This window comes from Tetrao urogallus (assembly GCF_951394365.1).
Source record: "Tetrao urogallus genome assembly, chromosome: 2".
In the NCBI taxonomy this organism is placed as follows: Eukaryota; Metazoa; Chordata; class Aves; order Galliformes; family Phasianidae; genus Tetrao; species Tetrao urogallus.
Window position 1 is genome coordinate 57,858,360 of NC_136814.1, and position 23,294 is coordinate 57,881,653.

The 23,294-nt window shown below is 37.0% G+C and overlaps 1 protein-coding gene across 1 annotated transcript in view; it reads left to right on the plus strand.

Annotated features, from left to right (window-relative positions):
• Nucleotides 1–23,294, plus strand: part of PTPRK (protein tyrosine phosphatase receptor type K) — a gene marked incomplete at both ends in the record, with an annotated part of 369,996 nt that overhangs the window by 182,230 nt on the left and 164,472 nt on the right. Inside the window, 3 exons of the mRNA XM_079550348.1 lie at nucleotides 4,700–4,781; nucleotides 6,497–6,612; nucleotides 18,835–19,009. Coding sequence (XP_079406474.1) covers nucleotides 4,700–4,781; nucleotides 6,497–6,612; nucleotides 18,835–19,009 — 373 coding nt within the window. The remainder of the gene's footprint in view (nucleotides 1–4,699; nucleotides 4,782–6,496; nucleotides 6,613–18,834; nucleotides 19,010–23,294) is intronic.

The window sequence follows — 23,294 nt, forward strand, 5'->3', positions numbered from 1 at the left end:
TAATATTTAGTGTATTCCAGCAAATGCAAGCTTATAGGATGCAGTGTTAGGGCCGTGTAGGAGTGGAACATTTGTGTAGTCCTTAAACATTCAACTTCAGCAACTAGATTCCACCCTCGCCTTTGGGCATCACAGCTACAGAAGTTACTGCTTCCTGCATTGTATTCAAATACTGCTGAGCATTTTAAGTCTTTCTGAAATATGTGTTTGTGTATTAAAACTAGGTGAAGGGTGATTGTCATATCACTGTTTTAGAACTGGGATGTGAAAGTGAACTATGTGATATTTTGTAGTACCTGACATGAGACAACTAGAATCTGCTGGCTTTTTTTGCTCTGCGTTGCGCATCATACACTTAAGACGACATCAGCTTAAGTTTCAGCTTTGGGTCCCTTTAAGTCAGCAAGCATATAGGTAATGGTGGTATTATTGATACTGGCTTCCAAAAGGCTTTTAACTAGGTTCCTCTACAGAATTTTGTAGTAAAACTATTCTATGAGAATAAAGATAATTTCATAAATAGATAATTGTGTAAAAGAGAAAAAAAATACATAAATTGTCCGTATCCCCAGAAAAAGCCATTGCAGAGGAATCCTACAGAGATTTGTTTCTTTCAATCCATTTATAAATGACCAGGATAGAGAGACAACAGAGACAGAAGTTTGCATATGAAAGCTTCTTTAGAATAGCAAGGACAATGTCTAATTGTGAGGACCTACAGGATGACCATCACAAAATCACCAGCTGTGAGTAACTGGGAAATAAAATGGCAGGCACGTTTTAGTGTAGATAAAGAGAGAGAAAATAATGCACACTGCATAAAATCTGAATCTCATGAATGGAATGATAAATTCTATGTTTACCATTAGCAATCTGCAGCAAGATCCTGAGGTTCACAATAACATCAACTTTAATCCCAGTGATGGTCAAAGGTAGCAGATGAAGTTTTAGGAATGGTTAAGAATGAAGTTCATTATAAATTAGGTAATTCTGTTATGGATGAGTCATGGATTTGTACGTCTTGATTACTGTGTGCAATCTCTGCTCTCATTATCTTCAAAGAGTATAATACTGTTAGAAAGAGGTTCAAAGAAGGATGACAAGGACAATCAAAGAAAGGGGAATGCTTTCTATACAGGATTGACTGAATAATCTGGGACTCATCAAAGTTGAAACAAAATTACCTTGGAGCATATAATAGAGGTCTTTAAAGTTGTGCATAATATAGCAGGATGTTTGGGTTCAATTTGTCACTGATTTGGTCATTAAAGGAAGTCAAGTATGTGACAGACTAGTAGATTTTTTTTAATGCTGTGAGTAGTAAGCTTATAGGTTTTCCCAGATTATACTGTGTATGTTGAAAGTTTATGTGGTTTTAGGGGCAGAATGGACAAATATATGGACAAGAAGTGCATTGGGGATGGTTAAAGACATAGGAACATCCCCCGTTCAGGGAATTTTGACATTTCATTTGTTGTTTAATTCATTTTTATCTAAATTCAAGTACTGTGTAAACAAGAGAAGTTTTATTTGGAGAAGTAAGTAACCATTTGAGCACTACATAGTAACTGTATAAAAGAATCCAGGATGAAATGTAATTCCCCTGAGCATTTGAATTACCTGAGCTATTCAGCATTTCCTGTTGTTTTTCATTGCATTCACTCTTGTAACAAACGAGACAGGATAACTGTCTCCAGAACTATTGTGTGCAAGCCTGATTCATCCCCCAGGAAACTCTGTTCTCCCCGTTAAAGGAAGCAAGCGTGTCTCAGAAATGCACTAGATGAACATGCAATTAAATTGTGATAAGTGAAAGGACATTTGCAGTTGTGCAGTCTGTGATTCTGTGATAGTCTGAATTACTTTTCAGCTAAATACAGGTGTTTAAGACATTCCTTCTTGGATTATAAACTAAAAAGCCATTGAAGTAAAATGCAGAATTCACTCTGAATGCAACGGTGTTTTATTAGGATAAACTTTATCTGGTGAAAGGAATAACTGAACAGTCTGGTTTTTTTCTCATGTGTTGTGTGTATGCGTGAGGAAAAACTCTGTTTCTGGTCCAGTTTCTCAGTGTTTTAAAGACTTGCTGTCTTCATCTATATAAGCAATTCTTTTTCTTCATTTCCCTTTTTGAACATGAGCAGATGTTATCAAATTAAAGCTCAGTGAGACTTTTATAACTGTACTGCACCTTTTACTATATTCAGTCTATAGGAAAAAAAAAGCAAAAGAAACAAACAAATGAAAAAACCCATAAATTCCCACCTGTATCCCAAGTAAGGGCAATTGTTTCCCCCTGGACTCCCAGGAAGCTATCAATGCACAGAGGAGGGATGCATATGAGGGCAAGGTTCTCTGGTAGTGAGTCAAAACTGTTTTCAAATGAATAACAACCCGGTTTGAAGTTAGATGTAAATTTAGGCCACTGGATTTAACACCAATTGTCAAAGTTCTCAACTTACATTTTTTGGGAAACAAGTTTGTTTATGCATGTGATAGAATTGTATTGTAAAAAAATTGGTCATTTGGAAGGGCTTTAAATTTAGCATTATTTCTTACTGAGATGTCTGCTTGTCTTCACACCACATAACCTTTTAAAACAACAAAAAGACAAACTGCTGTAAATGTAGTTGTTAGGGAATTAAAAAAATTGGCGTTGATGTCCTTACAAGTGACAAGTGCCAGCTCCCTGAAGAAAGCCAGAGGAGCTGCAAGGTGCTGTCAAATAGTTCTCTAATTGAAATCTTTAAGAAAGGTCCTTGATAGGTCTTGCATTCCCCCTCACCTACCTGGAACGTTGGGTTATCAGTCTTCCTCCCTTGTATTGTCTCAGAGAACAAGGGATGGAATCCACTGACACTTCTTGAATGTTTATGAGAATGTGAACACAGTGAGGCAGTAGGTGGCACATTTGAGCAGCAAGGAAAGCAATGCAAAAGACAAAGGACATTCTGGATGGCCATGCATAGCTGTCACATCATGAACTGGAAGGCATCTAGGTCAGCTCATCTTCAGATAACAACCAGGATACTGTGTATGGAGCTGAATACTGACTTCAATGCATTGGAATCAATGGTGGCAACACTGGAATATTGCAGAGTTTGCACCAGGTGTGTCCCGTAAATACTCACACAGGAAAGAAAGAACACTGTATACAAAGTTTGTAAGGACCTACTGAACCAATACAAGACTGAAATGACATTATCTTGGATTGCATCATTAGCAGTGATGAGACCATGCGTCATCACTAGGAGCCAGAGTCAAAATGGTAGTCTGTGAAGCGGTGACATGAATTACACATCAGAGAAAAAGGTCAAGATGCATCTCTTTGTGGGTAAAGGAATGTGTAGTGTCCTTTGGGATAGGACAGCAGTGATCCTTCTGGATTTTCTGGAACAGGGACAAACCATCAACTCTGGACACTGCATTGCCAACAGTGACTAAGCTGAAGACTCAAACTTTCAGTGCATAGATGAAGACAGCCTTTCTCTTGCAGCACAGTAATGGCAGGCCCCATACTGACTTGAAGACCTTGAAGCGTGTTGCCAATCTTGACTAGACTATCCTACCATACCCACCGTATAGTCTGGATTTGGTGCCTTCTGACTTCCATCTGTTCTGGCCAATGAAAGATGGACTTCATGAGCAATATTTTCCTAGCAATGACACCATAATAGCAGCTGTGGAACAGTTGCTCACCTCTACTCATGCAGATTTCTAAGAGTGCAGCATGCAGGCTCTTGTTCATTGCTAGTGAAAATGCAAACTTAGTGGGTCATAACTATGTTGAAAAATAGTGTTTGGTAGCTGAGAATTTGCTTGATCAGATAGTGTGTTTGCTCCTTGTAGCTCTTGTAGTTTCCATGGAAATAAATAGAAGGCATTACTTTTGGAACAACATACTTAGTTTAAGCATTCCTGCTTCATACTTTCTTTTTTATTTCTATATGCTTTCCTTTCATTATCCTCTACTTTTCTGCCAGTTTGTCAGTTTATTCTAGACTGTGTGATGTTATGTTGGTACATCTGTAGGGAACAGCTCTCTCCTCGAATGTTCTGAGAACACTTTTTCCTTGTTACTTCATGTTTGAAGTGGGACAAGATGTTAGATGTGAAGACATTATTGCATTTTTGTTTCATGCCCTGCAATTTTTCTATTGCTTTGCAAGAAATAAAGAATGTAGTGGCTACTGCATAAATCTCCTATATCTCTTTTCATTGCCACTGGGCAGTGCCACTTTATTTCTGTGCTGCTGCATATTTTCCTGTACAATTACACTGCACGTTACAAAGAATATAGGCAACAGCAAGACTCTCAATGGGAATACAAATGTTAAAATTCTTGTTCAGTTTTATGCTGTGATGTTGAACCTGTCTGAAAGTAATAGTGGTTGTTGGTTTTTTTTTCAGAATTGAATCATGTTTATGCATTTAGTGAATTGAAAACAGTATGCCACTAATTGAGATAATAAACTTGCTTTTCTGTTGTGCCATAAGCAGCGAATCCAAAGCAAGTGATGTATATGAAAAGAATGGAACTGCAATCCATTAGGTGATAAATATTCCATTCAGTCATCAAGCCTTGTAGGAACCTCAGCTAAATGAAAAAGGCAATGTGTCTTATATCAACACGCCTGCTGCTGTGGGAATTCTGCAGAAATGAATGTTGTAAACATTTTTTCTTTCATTTTGACAGGTAATATTTGAAGCCGAAGTCTCAGATGGGAGAAATGGCTACATTGCCATTGATGACATCCAGGTTCTGAGTTACCCTTGTGGTAAGTAATGATTAAGAGCTGCATTTTTCTCTGTCTTTTCAGGACTTATTTGATATTGCTGTGGCCTGCTGAGTTTTCATCACTGATATTCTTTGTTCTTTCAATAGCATTTGTGTTGTAGCTTCCAGGGTAAAATGTAGTGTTGCAAGTGATTTACCTGGGTGAAATCTTTGTCTAGCAGAAGTATTGCATGAATATAAAAGCAGAAATGCTCAGTGTCTTAAGCTGTCTTTTGTTAATATGTATATCTACTGATTACAGAAATACAACATATAGCTTTCCAGATTTCATGCCCTCTTTTTTTTGTTTTTGTTTTATAAATGGCTTCTAGCTATTGAACTATTGAAGACAGGTCTCTTGCTATGGTTTATTATGTGAACAGAATTCAGGCATTTACATTTGCCTTTTTCTGCCTACCTGGGTAAAACTATACACTTCAAACACAAATTGTGTTAATTCAGGCATCGTTCAAGTAAACACTGTGAGGAAGAAGTGATTACTGTGCATTTGTGACACCACTCTTAGATGTTGTTTTTTTTGTTACTTTGGTTCTATTCTACTTTTCTGATCTTCTAGATGCTCCCTTTCTCAAATTTAATTTCACTGTAGTGCACCTCATGGCTGTTAATTTAATTACTTTCTGAAAAGATCACATCACAGCAACCTTCCTACAAAATTTTTAAAAGATGGTTGCAGTGGCAACCTCGCATCTTGTTTTCTTCCACCCACAACTGTTACGACTCTTATAGGTTACCAAGCGTAAAGGGGTGTTTGTGTAGTTTACCTCTTTATATTTCTGTCAGCCCAGCCATCTGATCTCAGTACTCAGCAAAACTCTTTGCAGCTTCAGTATCTGGCTTTGTACTGTCCCTTGCTTCTTTGTTTTTCTTTTTTCTTTTCATTTATTTTCTAATTGCTAAAATGCACTTTGGTGCAGGCATGACAGAAGATAATCAAAATCTTACACTTTTCAGATAAGCTGTTTTCTGTACTGATCTTTAAACATTTTTTCATTCTGATTTGCTGGACTTTTTTCCTGAGAGGTTTTTCTGGTGTTTCTTAGTTTTCTTTTTTAACTAAGCACAAAGAAATAACAGCTCTGCTACTGCTGTCATTGGTAGCTTTTGAGAAAGGAATGGGCGAGAGCTGTGTAATATAGCCATTCCTCAAATATGTCTGTCAGATTTCTTATGTCTAATAAATCCTTCAGGTGGTTGTGCCACGGAGCTTTCCTGGGGGTTTTGTCACAGAAGGAAATAATTTGCCTGAATATTGAAATATTATGCTCAACAGCAAAAATGATTTCATTTAGTAGAAGTATGGAGCTCAAAGTTACATTGCAAATTATCTAGATAATGCCTATTTTTTTTTACTTGAACAGTATCCTTCTAATTGGCTTTTTCCCAGTATGACAGACTTCGTACAAATGAAATTCGTAAGGATAATTTTTGTAATGTGCTACTGACACTCTAGCATTTGATCTTCTTTTCTGGGCTTTGATTCTTAAAATACTTTATTAGAGCTCATGTATAGAATGAAAAGGAGAGAAGGGAAATGACTGAAAACATTCTTCTGGAGCTGAGATGAAACAAATCATTTTCTTTGTGTTTTCTAGCTATAGGTTTTTATAATACGCATCTTTGCAGAGACAATGTAATGGCACCTTTTCTAGTAATAAGCATTATTTGTACTTTTTTTTTCTTCCAACTCTGCAGATAAATCTCCACATTTCTTGAGGCTGGGGGATGTAGAGGTCAATGCAGGGCAGAATGCTACATTTCAGTGCATTGCTACAGGGAGAGATGCAGTGAATAACAAGTTATGGCTCCAGGTAAGGCCAACTCATCTAAGTCTATTTGCCCAAAGGACAAAATGCTTTCTGGAAGGGAAATATTTGAATTCTTAAGTCTTTTTTTCTTTTGCATGTGAAACATTTAGTTTAAATAAGATGCTATATTGTTTAAATGGTGAAACTGGTAATCAATTTTGTAGTGTTAAAAAGCTTGGATTGGGACTTTTTTTTTATGGCCAATAGAGGAAGGTTGTTCTTTAAGGCGTTTTGATTTTTCTCTACCTGTAAATCAGCTCCATTTATTGCCATCAAGTACATATAAGTACATATTCTCAATTTTAAAATGAAAACTTTTCTTTGCGGTTTGTGTGAATGGTCTTGAAAGACTTAAAATTAAGACCACCAAGTAGAAAGATTGCAAAGGTTCACACTTGTTTCTTTAAAAACTGAATTTTACCACATGATACCCGTATGTGTATGTTTAAACCTTAAGCACTGGCACTGCTTTAGAGTCATTTCTTAATATGCATTTTACAACTCGTTCTCTTAAAAATAGGGAATTTCTATATACTTTCAGAATTTCAAAGTTTTTGGCAATGATTGTACTTTGAAATTAACTATAATCAGAATTTTAAAGTATCTATTTTTTTGTAAAGTGTTGTGCTCTTGAAATGAACTATAATCAGTTACTTCAATCTGTTTGATTTTCTTTTAATAGAATGTGGGATGACAAAACTTCAGTAGCAGTTGCATATAGGCATGTGTTAAACTTCAAATGTAAAAGAGAATATTTTTAATAGGAGTATGAGATTATAAAAATATGATACACTGAATGTATTGCCAGACAAATATGCTGCAACATTTTAAAATGTGACAAAAATCTAGCAGTAAGTGTATTGCATTTATTGAACAGGTATCTTATCAATCGGAATGATGTGGTATTCCATGTCTTTGGGTAGTAACTTGTTTAAACTGAGCACATATAAAATTTCTTCATTGGGAAGTGGAGTACAGTTTCAGAGGCTTGCCAAATAGATCACATAAAGCACACAAACTGAAATTGAGCTTGGTTACTATACCAAAGGCAGGAGCATAACAAAAGGTACATGCAAGAACAAATATGAAGCACTGCCTTCAGTGGGTAATTGGCCAGAAAGGGCTGACAGGGACTGCCAGCTGGAAATCTTCTTCATCACTTGGTCCTCTGGGTCAGATAACTGACAGATTATACGTGCTAACTTGTACTCCCTTGAGAAGGCCAGTTATCCGCCAGACAACTCAGAAAACATGTATTTTGTCCCTTTGAGTACTTCATGGGTGGTTTTTTGTGTGGGGATCACAGATGTGGTATTCTTCTCACAGTGTAAAAGATAAGGTGTCTTTGACATTCAGATAACTCTGCTTGTGTTTATGAAGTGCTTTGATATTCTTCAAGACACTTCGCTACTAAATTCATATGCTGAGACTTACATTCCCCTTCTTGTTTTCCCTTAAGTAATCCCAATTTTTCACCAACTTAAAGGTGACCCATATTTTTTCCCTCCTCTCTCATTATTCCAACACTTCATCTTACCTTCCTGACATAAGTGCAAGTCATGAACTTTCCTACCTCTGAATTCATCCTTAAATAGATGTTACAGCTGTTTTGCTCAGCTAATAGTGAATTGTTTTGCTCACCTCATACTTAAAACACAGGGTGAATATAATATAGGGACCTCATGAGACTAAAGTGTATGACTTGAAAGAGATTCACGTTAGCCTTTGACCAAACCAGAGATTCGTAAAGGGTGAATAGCCAGCAAGGAAGAGCAAGCAGATCAAATAAAATGCCTAAGTAATTGTTTTTGAGAGCCCTGAGCTGAAACATTCCAAGAATGTATTTTTCTCGTAAGAACAAAAACTGACATGAGAAGGAAAAAAAAAAAAAGAGACATTTTTCATGTATGTTCTATTGGAAAAAATAGCTTTTGGTCATGTCCTTATTGAAAGAGAAAAGATATTTCCTTAGTAAAAGGAAAAAATTAAAAACAAAAAAAGAAGAAAAAGTAGCATACGGATTGCTATTAAAACAGTCTTTGATAAGTAAAGATCTAAGGTACGATCTGGGACTTTTTGTATCTGAAATGATCTAAGATAACATTTGCTTGCATTGAAATAATAGAGTTGTGCAGGCACAAATTCCATTACGGAATCTACTACTGCACACTGGCTTTCCCAGCCCTCTGCAGCCACGGGCTGAAGTAAATTCAGGAGAGAGACAGAGCGGGGGGAAGCAGCGTCCCTGCTTTCTTTTCTGTAGCGCTGTCTCTGAGTGCAATTCAGCTGCACTGAGATGCAGCAATCTCAGCTTCTCCCTCCTCAACTCTTCTGAAGTATGGAGCTTTTACTCACCTTTCCATTGAGTTAGATGAGGAAACTGATCTGGCAGAAAAAAAATTTGTCCCCAGATATAAATTATTGCTGCTGTTATTGAGAGCAAGATGGATTTTGGAGTTTGGTTTGTAAGGGTGATGGTGCTGCGTGCACGTTTTGTTTCATTTTTAGCTTGATTCATGTCTGAATTACCTAACTATATAAACTGTGCCAGCAGATGGGATATTTGGTTGGGAGCAAGGAAGAGAGAAGGATTCTAACAACCTGAGAGTAGATCTCATTGTAGATTGTCTCATTGTTAATGACCTGTATAAACTTTAATTTTCCAGTGGGGAAAAACCACTGATGTTACACAAATGATCTGTGTGCTCCCATATTTCCATGTTTTTCTTTGTAACTATAAATGAAGTGCACATACCTTTATGTAACTGAAAATAGAAATAGATGAAAATAGACGCAACATATTTCATTGGATTGTTTTTTGAGTGTTTATAATGGTCTTTTCATCATCTTCATCTTCTATAAGAGCGTAACTGTAAGAATTTCAGGTTACTATGAATTAACATTGAACTTCTTCTGACTTTCACTAATGTAGGTTTTGCTAGTTTGTTTATTTTTAGATTATATCTTGTCTCCTGTCCTCTTTCACAACCCTATCTACCAACCCCTGCGTTTTGCAACCCCACTGGACCAAAGCTGGGGACAGGCAGGGCTCTGGCATTGAAAGATAAGCAGTGAAGGTAACATAAGTCGTTAAAAATTTCAACTTTGTTAATGTGAAGCAAATATTTGAGCAGGTAAAGAGATTTAACTGGTTGAACAAGATGATCTAAAACATACCTTTCCTGGCAAGGTAAATACTGGGTATGAGAGCAGGACAGAAGTGCAGTGCTCACCTTTTCAGTAATCTAGTATCCAGTCTGTTATGGCTACAAGCTGAAGGTGTTTTCTTTATAACCTATAATTATTGACAAATTCTGAAAGAATTTCAAAGTCCTTTTTTTTTTTTTTTTCTTTTTTCTTTTTTCTTTTTTTTTTTTTTTAAGTGTTGATTTTCTTTTTGGAATGCATTTGGTCTTAGTGCATTATGTTTTTGTCTACCATCAACTTCTGAATGTAGTACTGTAGGGTTTTTTTCCTCTTTTTGTTTATTTATTTTACCTTCTCTTACAATTTCCAGTGTGGTATGTCATGCACAAACAACTTCAAATTGGTACCACATGAAAACACTGAAGCATTTGGATTATCAGATGAATCCCTAAACCCAGCACAGTAATCTGGCATTCCTGCCTGTTATGTTATTATGTGCTTCATCTTATAAGTTAACAGTAGTACTTGTTGAAAATTTCCTCTGAGAACATAAATATGTGTGTGTGTGTGTCAGCTGAAAAGATGCAACAGAACAAGTAATAGACTGATCAGTTGTTGCGTGCTTCTGCTGATCTTCTATTTTTTTAAGTGTATGAATTGTCTTTCATGAGAAAGACACTTGAAGAATGAATGTTTCTTTTGTTAACATTGGATGCACCTTGCTGCTTTATCCATATTGATTTGTTGAATTTGTATCAATATTAGTATAAATATGGCTGCTCTTTTTTTTTGGTGTATGTCAAATGCCACGCATTCCAGTGGAGCTAGGTGAGAAAACAAGAGTCACTTTTACCACTTTTACACATGGATACTGTTTTATGATGGGTACATGTTAAGCATTAAATATATGTGAGAACAGCACTCGGAGAACAATACAAACATTAAAATGGAGACATTGAAGAGGGTCTTTTTACCCATATGATTTTTTAGTATGAGGAAAGCTTCCATGATTTTAAGCTTTGTTCCTTTACTGAGAAAGTACAGAAATAGAATTGTCTGAACAGTGTAAATAACACTTTGGGACACAAAGACTAGAAAGCAGTGTACATATTGTTCAGCATTTGTTTGGTGGATCTGATTGGGATATGAGAGCAATAGGGTTTTTTGCATAATCAAGCTGTATTTAACTGCTTCCTGAGCTGGGAACAATTGTGATTCTCATAAGCCCAGTATGATTTTCAGTGTCTTATCAATGTCCAGTTTAACTGGACACTTGCACAGTACAGAGAATTGAGCTTTTTGCTCAAACATCTGTTAAACCATATGTCTTGGCACCTGGTTCAGATGGTGATAACAGCGGCACTAATGAGTCCATCCATCATCGCTGAGCTCTGCATTAACATAGCATTGGATTAGGGAAAGCGGATTCTTCTGGCTTTGCAGACGGATGTGTTTTGCCACGGTCTTCAGTGATACCATTTGCTCTGGTGAATCTGAAATTCAGAGGGGTAGTGCACGTGTTTAAAAGTTTAATGTGTGCCTGATAATCCTGTGCAGATTGTCATTGGAGCCGTGGCGAGTGGGCCAATCTGTCATCAGGGGCTGTGGGTGCTGGCAAGAGGCCACCCCACTTGGGCTGCCAGGGCTGGCAAGGCAATCCTGCTTTTGCCCCTGAAGAGACTCGTCAGCATGAACAGATCTGATCCAGACCCTCTCACCACCAGAGAAGTATGTCGTTCCTTGCGGAATAACAGATAATTAAAGCAATTGCCTGAAAGTAATAACTGAAAATGTGAAATTAGGAAGCATTATGGAAAATAAAATGCAAATTGCTGGAACAACAATGGCATGGGGCTGACCTCCCAGCAATACCAACTGTTACTGGATGATGAAAGACCATCTGCATGGCAGTTCGGCTCAACCGCATCACAGTCCTGTTTTTAAGGAAGTTGCCATAGCCTATAATGCCATTTTTGCTAGGTTCTTGGGTTGCAGTGTTCGTTGCCACAGAGTGTGATTTGGTGTTCAACTTTGTCTTTCAGGGGTTTTCACTGCTGTATAGTGTATGTGTGGGCACTTAAAAGCAAATTTGGACTGAGCACGTACAGATGGTATCCTCTGATGATGCCTTAAGGCCATTCATTCTGTAGAACCAATTCAGCATGGCAGGATTTTAAACTGGAGAGTGTTTTTGCAAACCTGTGTCCCTAGCAGAGGGCTGAGGGGGATGCAGCATTGATGACTATTGTGTTTTATGAAAGGACAGTAATTCCTGTTGGGAAGGGATCTGTGCTATGCAGTTCCTTTAATCTCGCAGTGTCCAGAAGTTGAAGGCATGGATCATTAGCCAGCAGTAGTGTTTTGAGAGTGGGCCTTGGTCCTTGGGCATAAAACATTCAGCTGTAGTTGAGTGTTTGGAGGCTTTGCTCCCTGTTTTTATGACACTGGAAGAATGTTTCTTGTTGGTTCTCACAGATTTTACAATCCCTGAAAGTTAAGGGAAGCTGAGTAAGCTCTAAATAATCAAGAAACTTTGTTTTGCTTTTTCTTTGGTGTGGCCTAAGGGAAACTGAGAAAAAGTGTTTTCTGGATGCCTTTTTAGCACCCGTACGGTTTCAACTATGGAACTGTGATGGAGACTTTTGGTCTCATTTTTGTTCTTAGTCAACTGTCATGTTTGACAATTCTGCTGTTGAACTGAAGTCTGTGGGTCAGGCCTGCTGGCCCTGCAGAGCAGCTGAAGCCAGGGTTTTGCTGGGGCCCCAGGAGGGGCAGAGGACTGCTGGGATGCTGCTGTGAGGCTGCCCCAGCCTCTGGCCTGCTGGGAAGCAACTGACTATAGAGCATCAGCATCTGCTTGAAACACAGGTAAATTTGTGACAGTAAATATTACCTGGTCCTGTGAGCTTTGCTCCTTAGTCCATGCATTTAGATCCTCTCCTCTGAGGTGCGAAGTGCAATAGGTACCTTTGTACTCCAAGCAACAGTTTGCTCAAATAGCTATGAGATTTATAGAATGATAAAAATTTGTCTTTCAATAAAATAATTATGGGGAGTGGTATACACACACACACACACACACACACACACACACTTGTATATACAACATCTTTATGTATGTGTGCATATACATAAATACTGCTATACTTATTTCCTTTTGGAAAAGAGTAAAGTCATCTGCTAAGAAGCATGTGATGAGGTATCCTGTCTTATTTTGGTCCTGGTAGTGTGTGGGTTTTTCTTTTTTCTTTTTTCTTTTGCAAAATCAGATTATTTTTTTAGATCTGCAGGTTGAATGGTGCAGTTAGGTATGCTCTGCTCAAGGTGCTATTGGTCTTTAGTCATTGTGCCCAGATTTGGTGTTTTTGTGATTTAAAAAAAAAAAAAGTAATGATAAAAATGAAAGTGCTGCAGTTCTGTAACTAGAGTACTGTAGCTTTCTGAAAAGCATTGTTTTTAAAATGTATTTTTTTGTGGCTTGTGTTAGATAAATTCAAAATAAGGGGTGTTAAAAGCAGGCATGGTTTTCATTTCTGTATTTGGATGGTCAGAGACACTGTAGAATGTATTTTGCTGTTCCTTCTCTGGTAGATTTTAATACAGGCTAGGATTCCCACTTCTGAAGATACCAGATGATTCTCATTTAGACGATTTCTTGCTAACAGTTTGTTTCTTCCATAGGAATTTCAGTGCAGTGGGAGGGAAATTGAGCTACCTCTAAGTGGACAAGTTTGGTTAACAGAAGTACATGCAACTAAAATATGTGAAGTAATTTTGTATTCTTCTAAGTGGCACTGCAATGTAGAATTCAACTCTCACTTTCCCCAAAATTTTTAGTATGTGTGCATGGGAAAAGCTTTTCCCATGTGTGTGTAGTGCATGGGAAGCTCTTTTAGTCTGTTTTGTCATGTATTTGGGGAGAACAGCCAGCTTAAAGCTGATTACATTAGTTTCCTACTTAAAGGAGAAAAAAAAGAAACGACCCATAACCGCATGCTTTCTTTGAAAAGCAAACTGACAGAAAAGAAAAAGCTACTTCATCTAATTGCATACGAAGAGAAAGGTAGGACTATCTGGGCATATAATTTAAGCAATAGTTCCAGTTCTTGTTCTACCTAAAAATACAAATTTATTTATTTGTTTATCTAAAATCGTGTATTTGGGGATAGAATACAACTGTGATAAATGAATACTGCTTTCTTGATCACTTGCTCTATTGTAGGTGCTCTACCCTGTGATAAAGTAGTTGCATACTTTGTTATTTGCAGTATGTTTATTTAATTTGAAAATCTCAAGACACAAACTCAAAATCAAAACAAATATATTTTTAATTTTTTTTCTGTATTTTTAAATTTTATTCTAAATGTTGTTAAAGTATACACTCTGTGTGTCAAAAACTGCCTGACAAGCTGCATGTAAGTAAAATTTTAAAAGTATGGTAACTTGGGTTAGTTTTTCTCCCCCTTATATTATTTCATTTTTACCGAAATGTTTTTTGACATCATCTGTTCTTGCTACACTGAAGCTATCCTCATTCGACCTTTTTTTTTTTCTTCTGCAAAACAAACAAGCAAACAACCCACTGCAATATATTTTTGCCTGTACACAATGAGTAAAAGCACACAGGAAAAGTGTAATGTCACTATATCCTTTACAAATTCCCTTTTCCTCTAGGCATCTCAGTGTAACTCCCCTGGTGCTGGGGGAATTCTTCTCTGGTGAAGTTCTGATTTCTTACTTGGGGATGGAGTTGCTTGAGCTCTCCTCTTGCACCCTGCACAGATCCTGCCTGCTCTCCGTGGCCACACAGTGAATTAGATCATGGATTCCTTGATGATGATAAGATGGGAGACAATGTATTTTCAAGCATGAGTGAGTGTGCTGTGGTGGGCACTGCTGCTGAAGCGATGTGTGTGTCACTGCAGCCTTGGTGTTGACATCTTCTGATCTCTGGAGGCATACCAGGGTCCAGCTGAGAGCCGAGAAAGCAAACAGGATTGACTGTAGTTGTTAGCAGTGTAGTGGACTTAGGTTAAGATGTTTACACTGAGAAGGGGACCGAGATGTGTAAGGTTGAGCTGTCCAGGCTGATAAAAATCACTGTTATGAAAAAAAAGAGTTCAAGAGAATTCAGAGGAAATTTCAGCACAGAAATGTATTGATATCTTATCAATGTTTAAAAACAAAACACACAGACACAACCCAAAAAAAAAAAAAAAAAAATTAAACAAACAAGAAGACTTAATCTTATCTCTCAAGTTAAAAAAGTGAACTAAGTTTTAAGTTTGTATTAGAAAATTTAGCGATGTACCTTAATTGTGCCAATTGAGTATGATGTTAAGTTTAGGATATTTCTGGTCCCATTCTGGAAGACTCAGTAAAATATCATTTCATATTAATTAAACATTTAAATTCTTTCATGAGGTAGAAGTGAGAAATTTTAAGGCCTCTCCTAATTGTTTGCTTGTGACTGTTTTTAAGCTGCATAGCCTTCATTGTTGACTTATTTTAAATAAATATATACTCTCATTTCATTACTTGAAAATAACTTAAAAAAAAATGTTACTATCAAATTGAAAATAAGCGTGAAGTTATAGAGTCTAATTTAACATCATAGATTTAAATGTCTGGAATGTTGAAAGGAAGAAGGCTTTTCCACTTGCTTATGTTTCATTTTATTCGAGTGTTCATAGACTGTAGTTCTTGGTGAGGCCCAGAGTTATTTCCAGCAAACGAGAAGAGCTGACTGCTGCTGACCTCTCCTAAATGAACAATTCAGGGTTATCAAATCAGACAGCAAGGAGCTGGAGGAACCAAGAATCACACAGGGTACAGCCATTACCTATTAGTATAACTCCACATTAATTTTAAATTGAATTTTTAAAACCTAATTGAGCAGTGTTTTCAAGCTCTGTGCAGTATGAGCAGGACATAAATTGAAACAGTATGTACCAGAAGCCTTCTAATAAGCGGAGAGTGCTGCTGCCTTTCTTTCCTCTCCTTTAAAATGAGTAATATTGCTCTGACATTAAAAAGAAGAATTTAATTAAGAGATCGTGGCAGTGTATCTGAACTCTGACTGGTTAATGGTTTGCTGGTGTAAGGGACACGCACGGGGAAATAAATGCAAGTATTTTCTTTAACATCTGTTTTTAAGTGAGAACTCTCTACTGTTTGAATTTCTCATGGTTTTAATGACTGAAAAACATTTTAATGGGTAAGCTGTACATGAAAATTGACTTTGAAGATGTAATTGTACCATTGAATTCCCAAGAAACAAATCCTAATGCAGAGCAATTTGAGCAACTACTCTGAGACTTGTAAGATTAAGTAGTCAGAAATCATTGATGTAAATGAAAAAAATAAATCCTAGGTTCTGTTGTTGGAGCAGAACTGTAAAGCTCATTAAATATCATTTTGATTAATTGCTCTAAAATTAACTTTAAATAGTAGCCCTGTTCACTTTTACTTCTCTAACATGAAGCATGCAGACTAGCTGAAGTAAGCAAGTTTGGAGCTTTGGAGGGTAAATAATTTTACATATTAACCTTTGTGATGGGCTTCTCTGCTGCAGGCTGCATGTGGCATTGAAATTGAAAGCACTGGACTTATCGCAGGGAGTCCTTAATTTTAGAAAACTGTCTCTGATGTTTATTTATCCCTTTACAAGAGCAAGAATTATTGCATTACACGGGTTGCTGTCAACTTTAGTATCACATCATATTTAACAATAAGATAAGCCTTTTGTTCATTATATCCCGCTTGGTCATTTTAACAATTGCATGGCTGGTCTGTGTTTTCCAGGACAGCCTGGTATCCTCTGGCTTGCTGCCCACATGCTGCACTGGGGAAAGCATGCACTGTGGGGGGCACAGCTGAGCTGGAGAGGAAACATTGCTATGAGTTTGCTTATTATACTTGTTTCATCTGTAGCATTTCATTACAGATCAACATTTGCAGAGAGCTTGAGTGGTGGCTTGTTTAAGCCCCTGGTCGAAACTGAGGGAGAAAAGTTAGAAGAGAATCTTGCTTTAAGTATGGCTTTCCTACTCCATGGAGTGGGAGGTGCATCTCCTGCAAAATTGTTTTGCTGTAGCTTAAGCATGCTCAAATAAAGCCTTTAACATTACCCTTTGTTTGCTTGATATTGGGATTTAATAATTTCATTGATTCTTGAGGTTCAGCAAGGCCTTTCTGACAGGAAGACAGTACTCCTTGTGAGCCTCAGCAGGCTTCCTTAATCCTTCTCACAGGAAGCAGATGCCTTGTGAACAGCTCTTCTGGCAGCATCCATGTATTAATCAGAGTCTGGAAGATTACAGGACAGGGACTTTGACTAAGGCAGGAACTGTGTGAGAGCCTTTTGGGAGCAGCTCATGATCCATCTCCCTGTGGAGATCAGGGTGCACATTTTCTGTCTTGCTGAGCCTGCTCCTGCCCCACTGGCTTAGCATGACCTGGACTGGGCCAAGCACTGTGGTGGCTGCTGGCCCCTTCTGGCCTAGCAGAAGGGAGAGTGGTGGGGTGAGCTGGCAGGGGTTCCTCTCCTGATGATCTGAGGGAAAGTCACCCCAATAAACCCCATCACCTGCTGTTGATGCAGGTGACAGCACAGTGTTTCTGGCAGAATACCAGTGGCTGAAATATTCATGTAAACGAATGTTTTAACTTCATTGAAGCAGGGGATGGGTCCTTTGTGTCTGCTACAAGAAAGGTGACAGAGCCTAACGTAGATCTTTTTGAAACATACTGCTGCTGAAAGTAAGTACTTGTTAGCTGGTTTGAAACAGTGCTGAACCCCTGGCTAATCTGCAGCAAAGCTTTGTAGGGAGTGACTAACTCATGCTAAGATTGCAAGTGGTAGATGTGAAATGAAGTGTCTGAATGTTACAGAGAACTCTTGTCTGTGACAAAGCCTGGTGTGTATATATGAGCAGCATTAACCTGTTTCCTATTTCTCCCCTTTGCATGGGCTGTTGGGTTATTAAACTCTATTGCTCAGCAGTCTTGCTTCTTGCATTAGACAGCAAGCTCAGAGTTTAAGACCTTAGTAAGATTCTCATTCCAGGAGTCAATTAGAGCTAAAAAACATGAGCAGAGGTCTTCTTTGTGTTGTGTATTGGACAAAGCAGGCAGTGTAGCTACAAAGGGAATTACAATGTCTTTCTGGTGACTGAGCAAAGCTGTGCCTTCAGAAAATGTGTCCTGAGCTGGAAATCCACGCAGTTGATTCATGGCAGGGAGAAGTTTATTCGGTTGGTGTGAGTTTCTGTTAGTGTTGTTGTTGTTTTTTTCCTTTTTTTTTTTTTTTTTTTTTTTCCAAACGCTAGTTTTTCATAGAGTATCTGTTTTTTGATTAAAATAGGAATGAAGTATATTGTGTGAGTGGAGATAAGAATAACTATTTATGAGCTGAAACTAATTCTACTTTCTGACTTGTCCTCCTTCCTGCAGCTCCAGACAGATTAGTTTTTTTTGGTGACTTGTGATAGCTATGCTTTTTTTTTCTTAATAACTGCTTTTAAAATAGGTATACATCTTCCCATTTAAGACTTTTCTTTCCTTCTCTTTTTATTTCAACTAATTCTACGTAGGTAGGTGGTGCTTAGTGTAACAGAGGTACAATTTTAGAATGTATTGAATTTGGACAGATAAAAGTTAGCATTAGAAAGGAAATGTTGGCTGCTTGATGAAAAGGAGTATTGAAAACAAGTGAAATCCTTAATGCTGGATTTGTTTAAATTAGTATTATTTACAATAAATCCATTGTATCTATTATAATTTATTTTTAAGTTGAATGATTTTTATTGGGAATACAACTGCTGCTCCTGGACTGTCCTATGGGAGTCCCAGCAATGGCAACTGTGTATGGCACAGTCAGTCTTGTAAAAGCCTGACTGTGTTTTTTATCCCCAAATTTGATTCAGAGTTCTTGTATCACAAAAATCACGCCATAGGGTGATCACATTTCTTATTGTGGGTTTTTTTTTTAATGTACTTACTGTATGATGACAATGATAAATGCTTATTATATTCATACAAGATATCTCTGCTTTGGTTTCTCTTTTTTTATTTCAGAGAAGAAATGGGGAAGACATACCAGTTGCTCAGACTAAAAATATAAATCACAGAAGATTTGCTGCTACCTTTAAGTTGCAAGAGGTGACAAAAACTGACCAGGATTTATACCGTTGTGTAACTCAATCAGAGAGAGGTTCTGGAGTGTCAAATTTCGCTCAACTTATTGTTCGAGGTAAGGTTTGGGTCATTTTATCTGCTTAAATGCTTTGAGTACTAGTGTTTTCTGCTTAAACCTTTTATTTAGTCTACAGATGCCTTGATCTGAAGTGCTTATACACACGTAGCCCTCCTGTGAGGCTTCTGGAATTGTCATAAAGCAAAATTTCTTGTACTTCCTATTGAATGCATCTGTGTAAAGTCCCTGATCTTACAAGGTGTGCAGTATCCTATATGCTTTTTCTGTAGATTGTTGGATTTAAGGTGAAAATTGCCTAATGTTTCATAAATGTTTTTCAAGAATTGAGAAAATCCACTCTAGTTAGCTCACATTGCCTTTCTAATTTGCTGCCTTGAGCAGGCTGACAGTTCAGTAAAATAATACATTTCTCTTCTGGGAGACAGGTGTAGAAAAACAGTTTTAAACTTGACCTATCCAGGGACTGAAAGTACTATGGATATGTTATGCAATGATTTCCAACTTGTGGAGTAGGAAGAAATGCTTTTCTGTTGCAGTTCATTCAGGAGCCTATTGGAACAAAACCATGAATTAAGTGTAGGAATGCTGAGTTGGTGCTTTATTACTTCTGTTTGTGTTCTGGTATTATGTCATCCTACTGGTGAAAGACATGATTGAATATAGAATTTCAGGTTCTGATTCTCAAATTCACTTGTTGTTTGGCCTGGAGTAAGTTATCAAAATTCTCCTTGCCTGAATGTGTCACCTGTGTAATTGTCTGTTTCTGACACTTACATTTGCTCTGAGACTTAGCATTTTGAAGTGTGGTCTAAGTTATATGGGCATACATAAGCCTGTCTGTGATGCTTAGAGTGGGGTTGGTTTGGGCCAGGTATGCCAGAGTTGGGCACAAGAAGGACTCCTGCTTGACTCATTGCTTCAGCCACGGGAGGTTTGTTCAGTTCTCATCTGAGATCAGCCATTGGGTCTGGAACCAGAGCAAGGAAAGCCAGTTCATCCTCAGCTTATAGAAATAAAGATAGCCTAGTAAATGCTCTAACATATTTGATATCTGGCATTTTCTGGCAGAGGTCTTTTTCTTGGAAGACCAACAGATTGAGGTCAGCTAGGTTTTATATCTTCTATATAACATCAATAAAAACAGACTCCATGGAACATACGAGGTTTTAGACAATATTTTAACTTTTTTTTTTTTTTTTTTTTTTTTCCTACTGATGTATCCTTTTGTCTACCGAAGTGCGAAACAATCTTCATCCTAATACAGTGTTATCAGGAAAATGAGACAAATAGCTGTATTTATGCAGTAAATGAAGTTTTCCTTTTTTTTTTCTCCTGTTATAATAGAGCAGTAAAATAGTGTTTAAAACTCTATTTCTCTCTCTCTAAAAAAAAAAAAAAAAAAAAAAAAAAAAAAAAAGAGGTAATAATATCAAACTTCGTAGTACTTTTGTTTTAAATGCAGTATGTTGTCCTGCTGAATAGCTTGGGTCATTTGATTGAGAATGTCATCTTTATGCCTTGAAACGTAGCTTGATAGCTATGAACACAATACCTATAAAGTCTTGATATTTTAAGATTAACATTACATATCTATATTATGATTAACAACAATAATTGTTAACAAGATTAACAATATACATATGATATATATATTATATCTGTATTTTTAAAAAATGAAAAAATTATCTAAAACATTTTTATTTATTTGACATCGTGGTAAAGAACAGGGATTTATATTTTATAGTAGGATTTATTGCTTGCTGTTGTATTTGAAAAGCAATATACAGTAATATATTTTCTTGTTTGTCTAGATAACCACTAAATAAATCTAGTTAGCCAAAAAGCATACCCTTAGGGATTGGCTACCCTGGTGTTAAAACTGTACTGAAAATTAACCAAAATGACAGGTCCTATATCTCAGTGGCACTTTAAAGCTGACATCCTGCTACATGGATACAAAAGATGATAATTTTAAAGGAAATTTTTGGGCCACTGATACGAATTGCCTTTAATAAGAGCTGGCATAGTATTGCCCATTGTCAAAGATGACCCAGGGGTAAGAGTTTATTAGTGCATTTCCTTCTAAACTAAAAGTGACAGGGCATGCTTGGGGCCTTTTTGTTGCTGTTTGTAACAAATGAAAATTTCACTGCAGAATTCTCATGCTGAAGTGTATTGATCTGTGTGTTCTCACAGCCAGAGGAGGAAAAAAAAAATAAATACAATGAAACACAATTTACTTTGTCATGGCTTTAGTATTGCTTCCAGATCATTTTGGGTAACGGTAAGGTCTTTGGTCTGCTGAAGCCAAACTTCATTGCCAGCATTGGTTACTCAAAAGTGAGAAATGAAGAACAGCCCTTGCTGCTCAGCAGCTCAGAATCTGGGAGTTACACGACTGAAATCTTTTCGTGTTCCATGTCTGTGCAGATAGAATGGATAGATAGTAATATAGAAGCATCTGATACTTTTCTGTTGAGCCTTTCATAAGCCAGTCTTGATAATAAAAGTTTCCACTTATATAGCATCCATCATAGTGAAACGTCTTTATTTCATGGTGAGTTTTATCAGTAGAATAGCTTTCAGTTGAGTTCTAAAAATTTCTTAAAAATGGAGTTACCTGAGAGGGATGGCATATGCTTAAAGATCCTGAAAAGGACAACTCAATTACTTGGAATCATTTTTTTGGAAGAAAAATCAGTCTAGAGTAGGATCTGTAATTCAATTGCATCATTTTTACCAAGCCAAGTTCCAGATGTCTCACCTTTGTTTAGAGGCTGGTCTTCAGCTTCCAGCTCAGTGACTGCCTTGTATTGATATATTTTTTAATATTATTATTTTTTTAGATAGCATCTATGGCATTGCTCTTGTTCTCAGATATGTGTAGAATAAACTCTCCCCTTTCTTTTACAGGAAGCCTGGCACTGTCAATACAGTTAGCTGACTTGTATTCTTGAACAGGCTCATGAGATTAATAGTCTATTTATATTTTCCTTGGATGACTGGTAAATTGGCAATTTCTGGAAAGACAATTTCTTGAGGTCTTCAGGATTGAGAGTAGCAATAGGTGTGATGTATAAGTAGGAGTGAAGAAGAAGAAACTAGGTTTTTCTTTTTATTTACTTTTGAGAGCAATTGCATTGTGCTCTCAGTCTTTCTGCTCCTTTCAATACTCAGCATAGAACTGAAGAAGTGGTATCATTGTTCAGAACTGTTTAAAAACAACAAAGCAAACTACTGGAGTGTTTGTTTAAAGTTGGTGGTATTTATCAGAAAAATGGTCTTCTACATCAAGAAGAAAGCCAGTTTTCATTGTGGCAGTTGTGATATAGTTCTTAGTGGTTGATATGTGTTAAAAGTGGCTATCAGTCAGGAGGAGGTGAAACTAATGCTCTGTTCATACATGGTTTGTTTGCAAACTTGCTAGAATAATCCCAATTTAATTTGTCAGACATTCCTGGAGGGACCATATGAATGAAACCACTGGTTTCTTTGGCTGCAGTATGCCTGAAAGATCCAGATGGGTATGATCTTTGCTTCTGCCTGTTTTGCTTTCACAATACAGCTGTGTGTTTCTATGGCTGTCAAGAAGGGCAACAACAAAACCCCTAAAAACTGCCCCCCCAATGGTAGAATAATGAATTGAATTTTTTGTAGTGCTTGTACTTCTTCCTGAGCGTATTTGCCTTTGAAATAGCTTCATACTGTTAGCAGACTAGTTGTACTTATATACTATTAAATACTGCAAAATCAGCAGGAAATATACTGCGTATTATTTTGTGTAGTGTATCTTTATTAGTTTCTATTAGTTTCTTCTGTAACATCTATTTGAAGAAACTGTAGACTAATATTAAATCAAAAAAAAAAAGAAAAAAAAGAAAAAAAAGAAAAAAGTATTATCTGTGAATATCTTCACCGTATGTCTGGTTCTACTTGCTATGTTTGTAACTTTTATTGAAGTTATAACAAATATTGATGTTTTCACTGGGTAAATGTAGTGTGGGGTTTTGTTTTTTTTTCTATTAATCATTTCTTCTTCCAAATCAAACAGCAGTTCTGTGGTGGAGTCAAAGTAAGGAGGGCCCTGTGTGTTGATTTATAGTGTTTCAATAGGGAATTGTCTTTATGTCTCTAGAGAATCCAAAATAGCAACAGGAAAAAAAAAGAGATGGTTTCCTCTACTGCCTTCTGACTGTTGTTCCAGAAGCCACGAGCTGTGATACACTGATCTACATGTATGATTTTTTTTTTAATATGAAAATTTGTGCATTTGTTTCTTGTGCTCACCTGACTTCGCAAATGTGGTTTGCAAGTGGTTTCT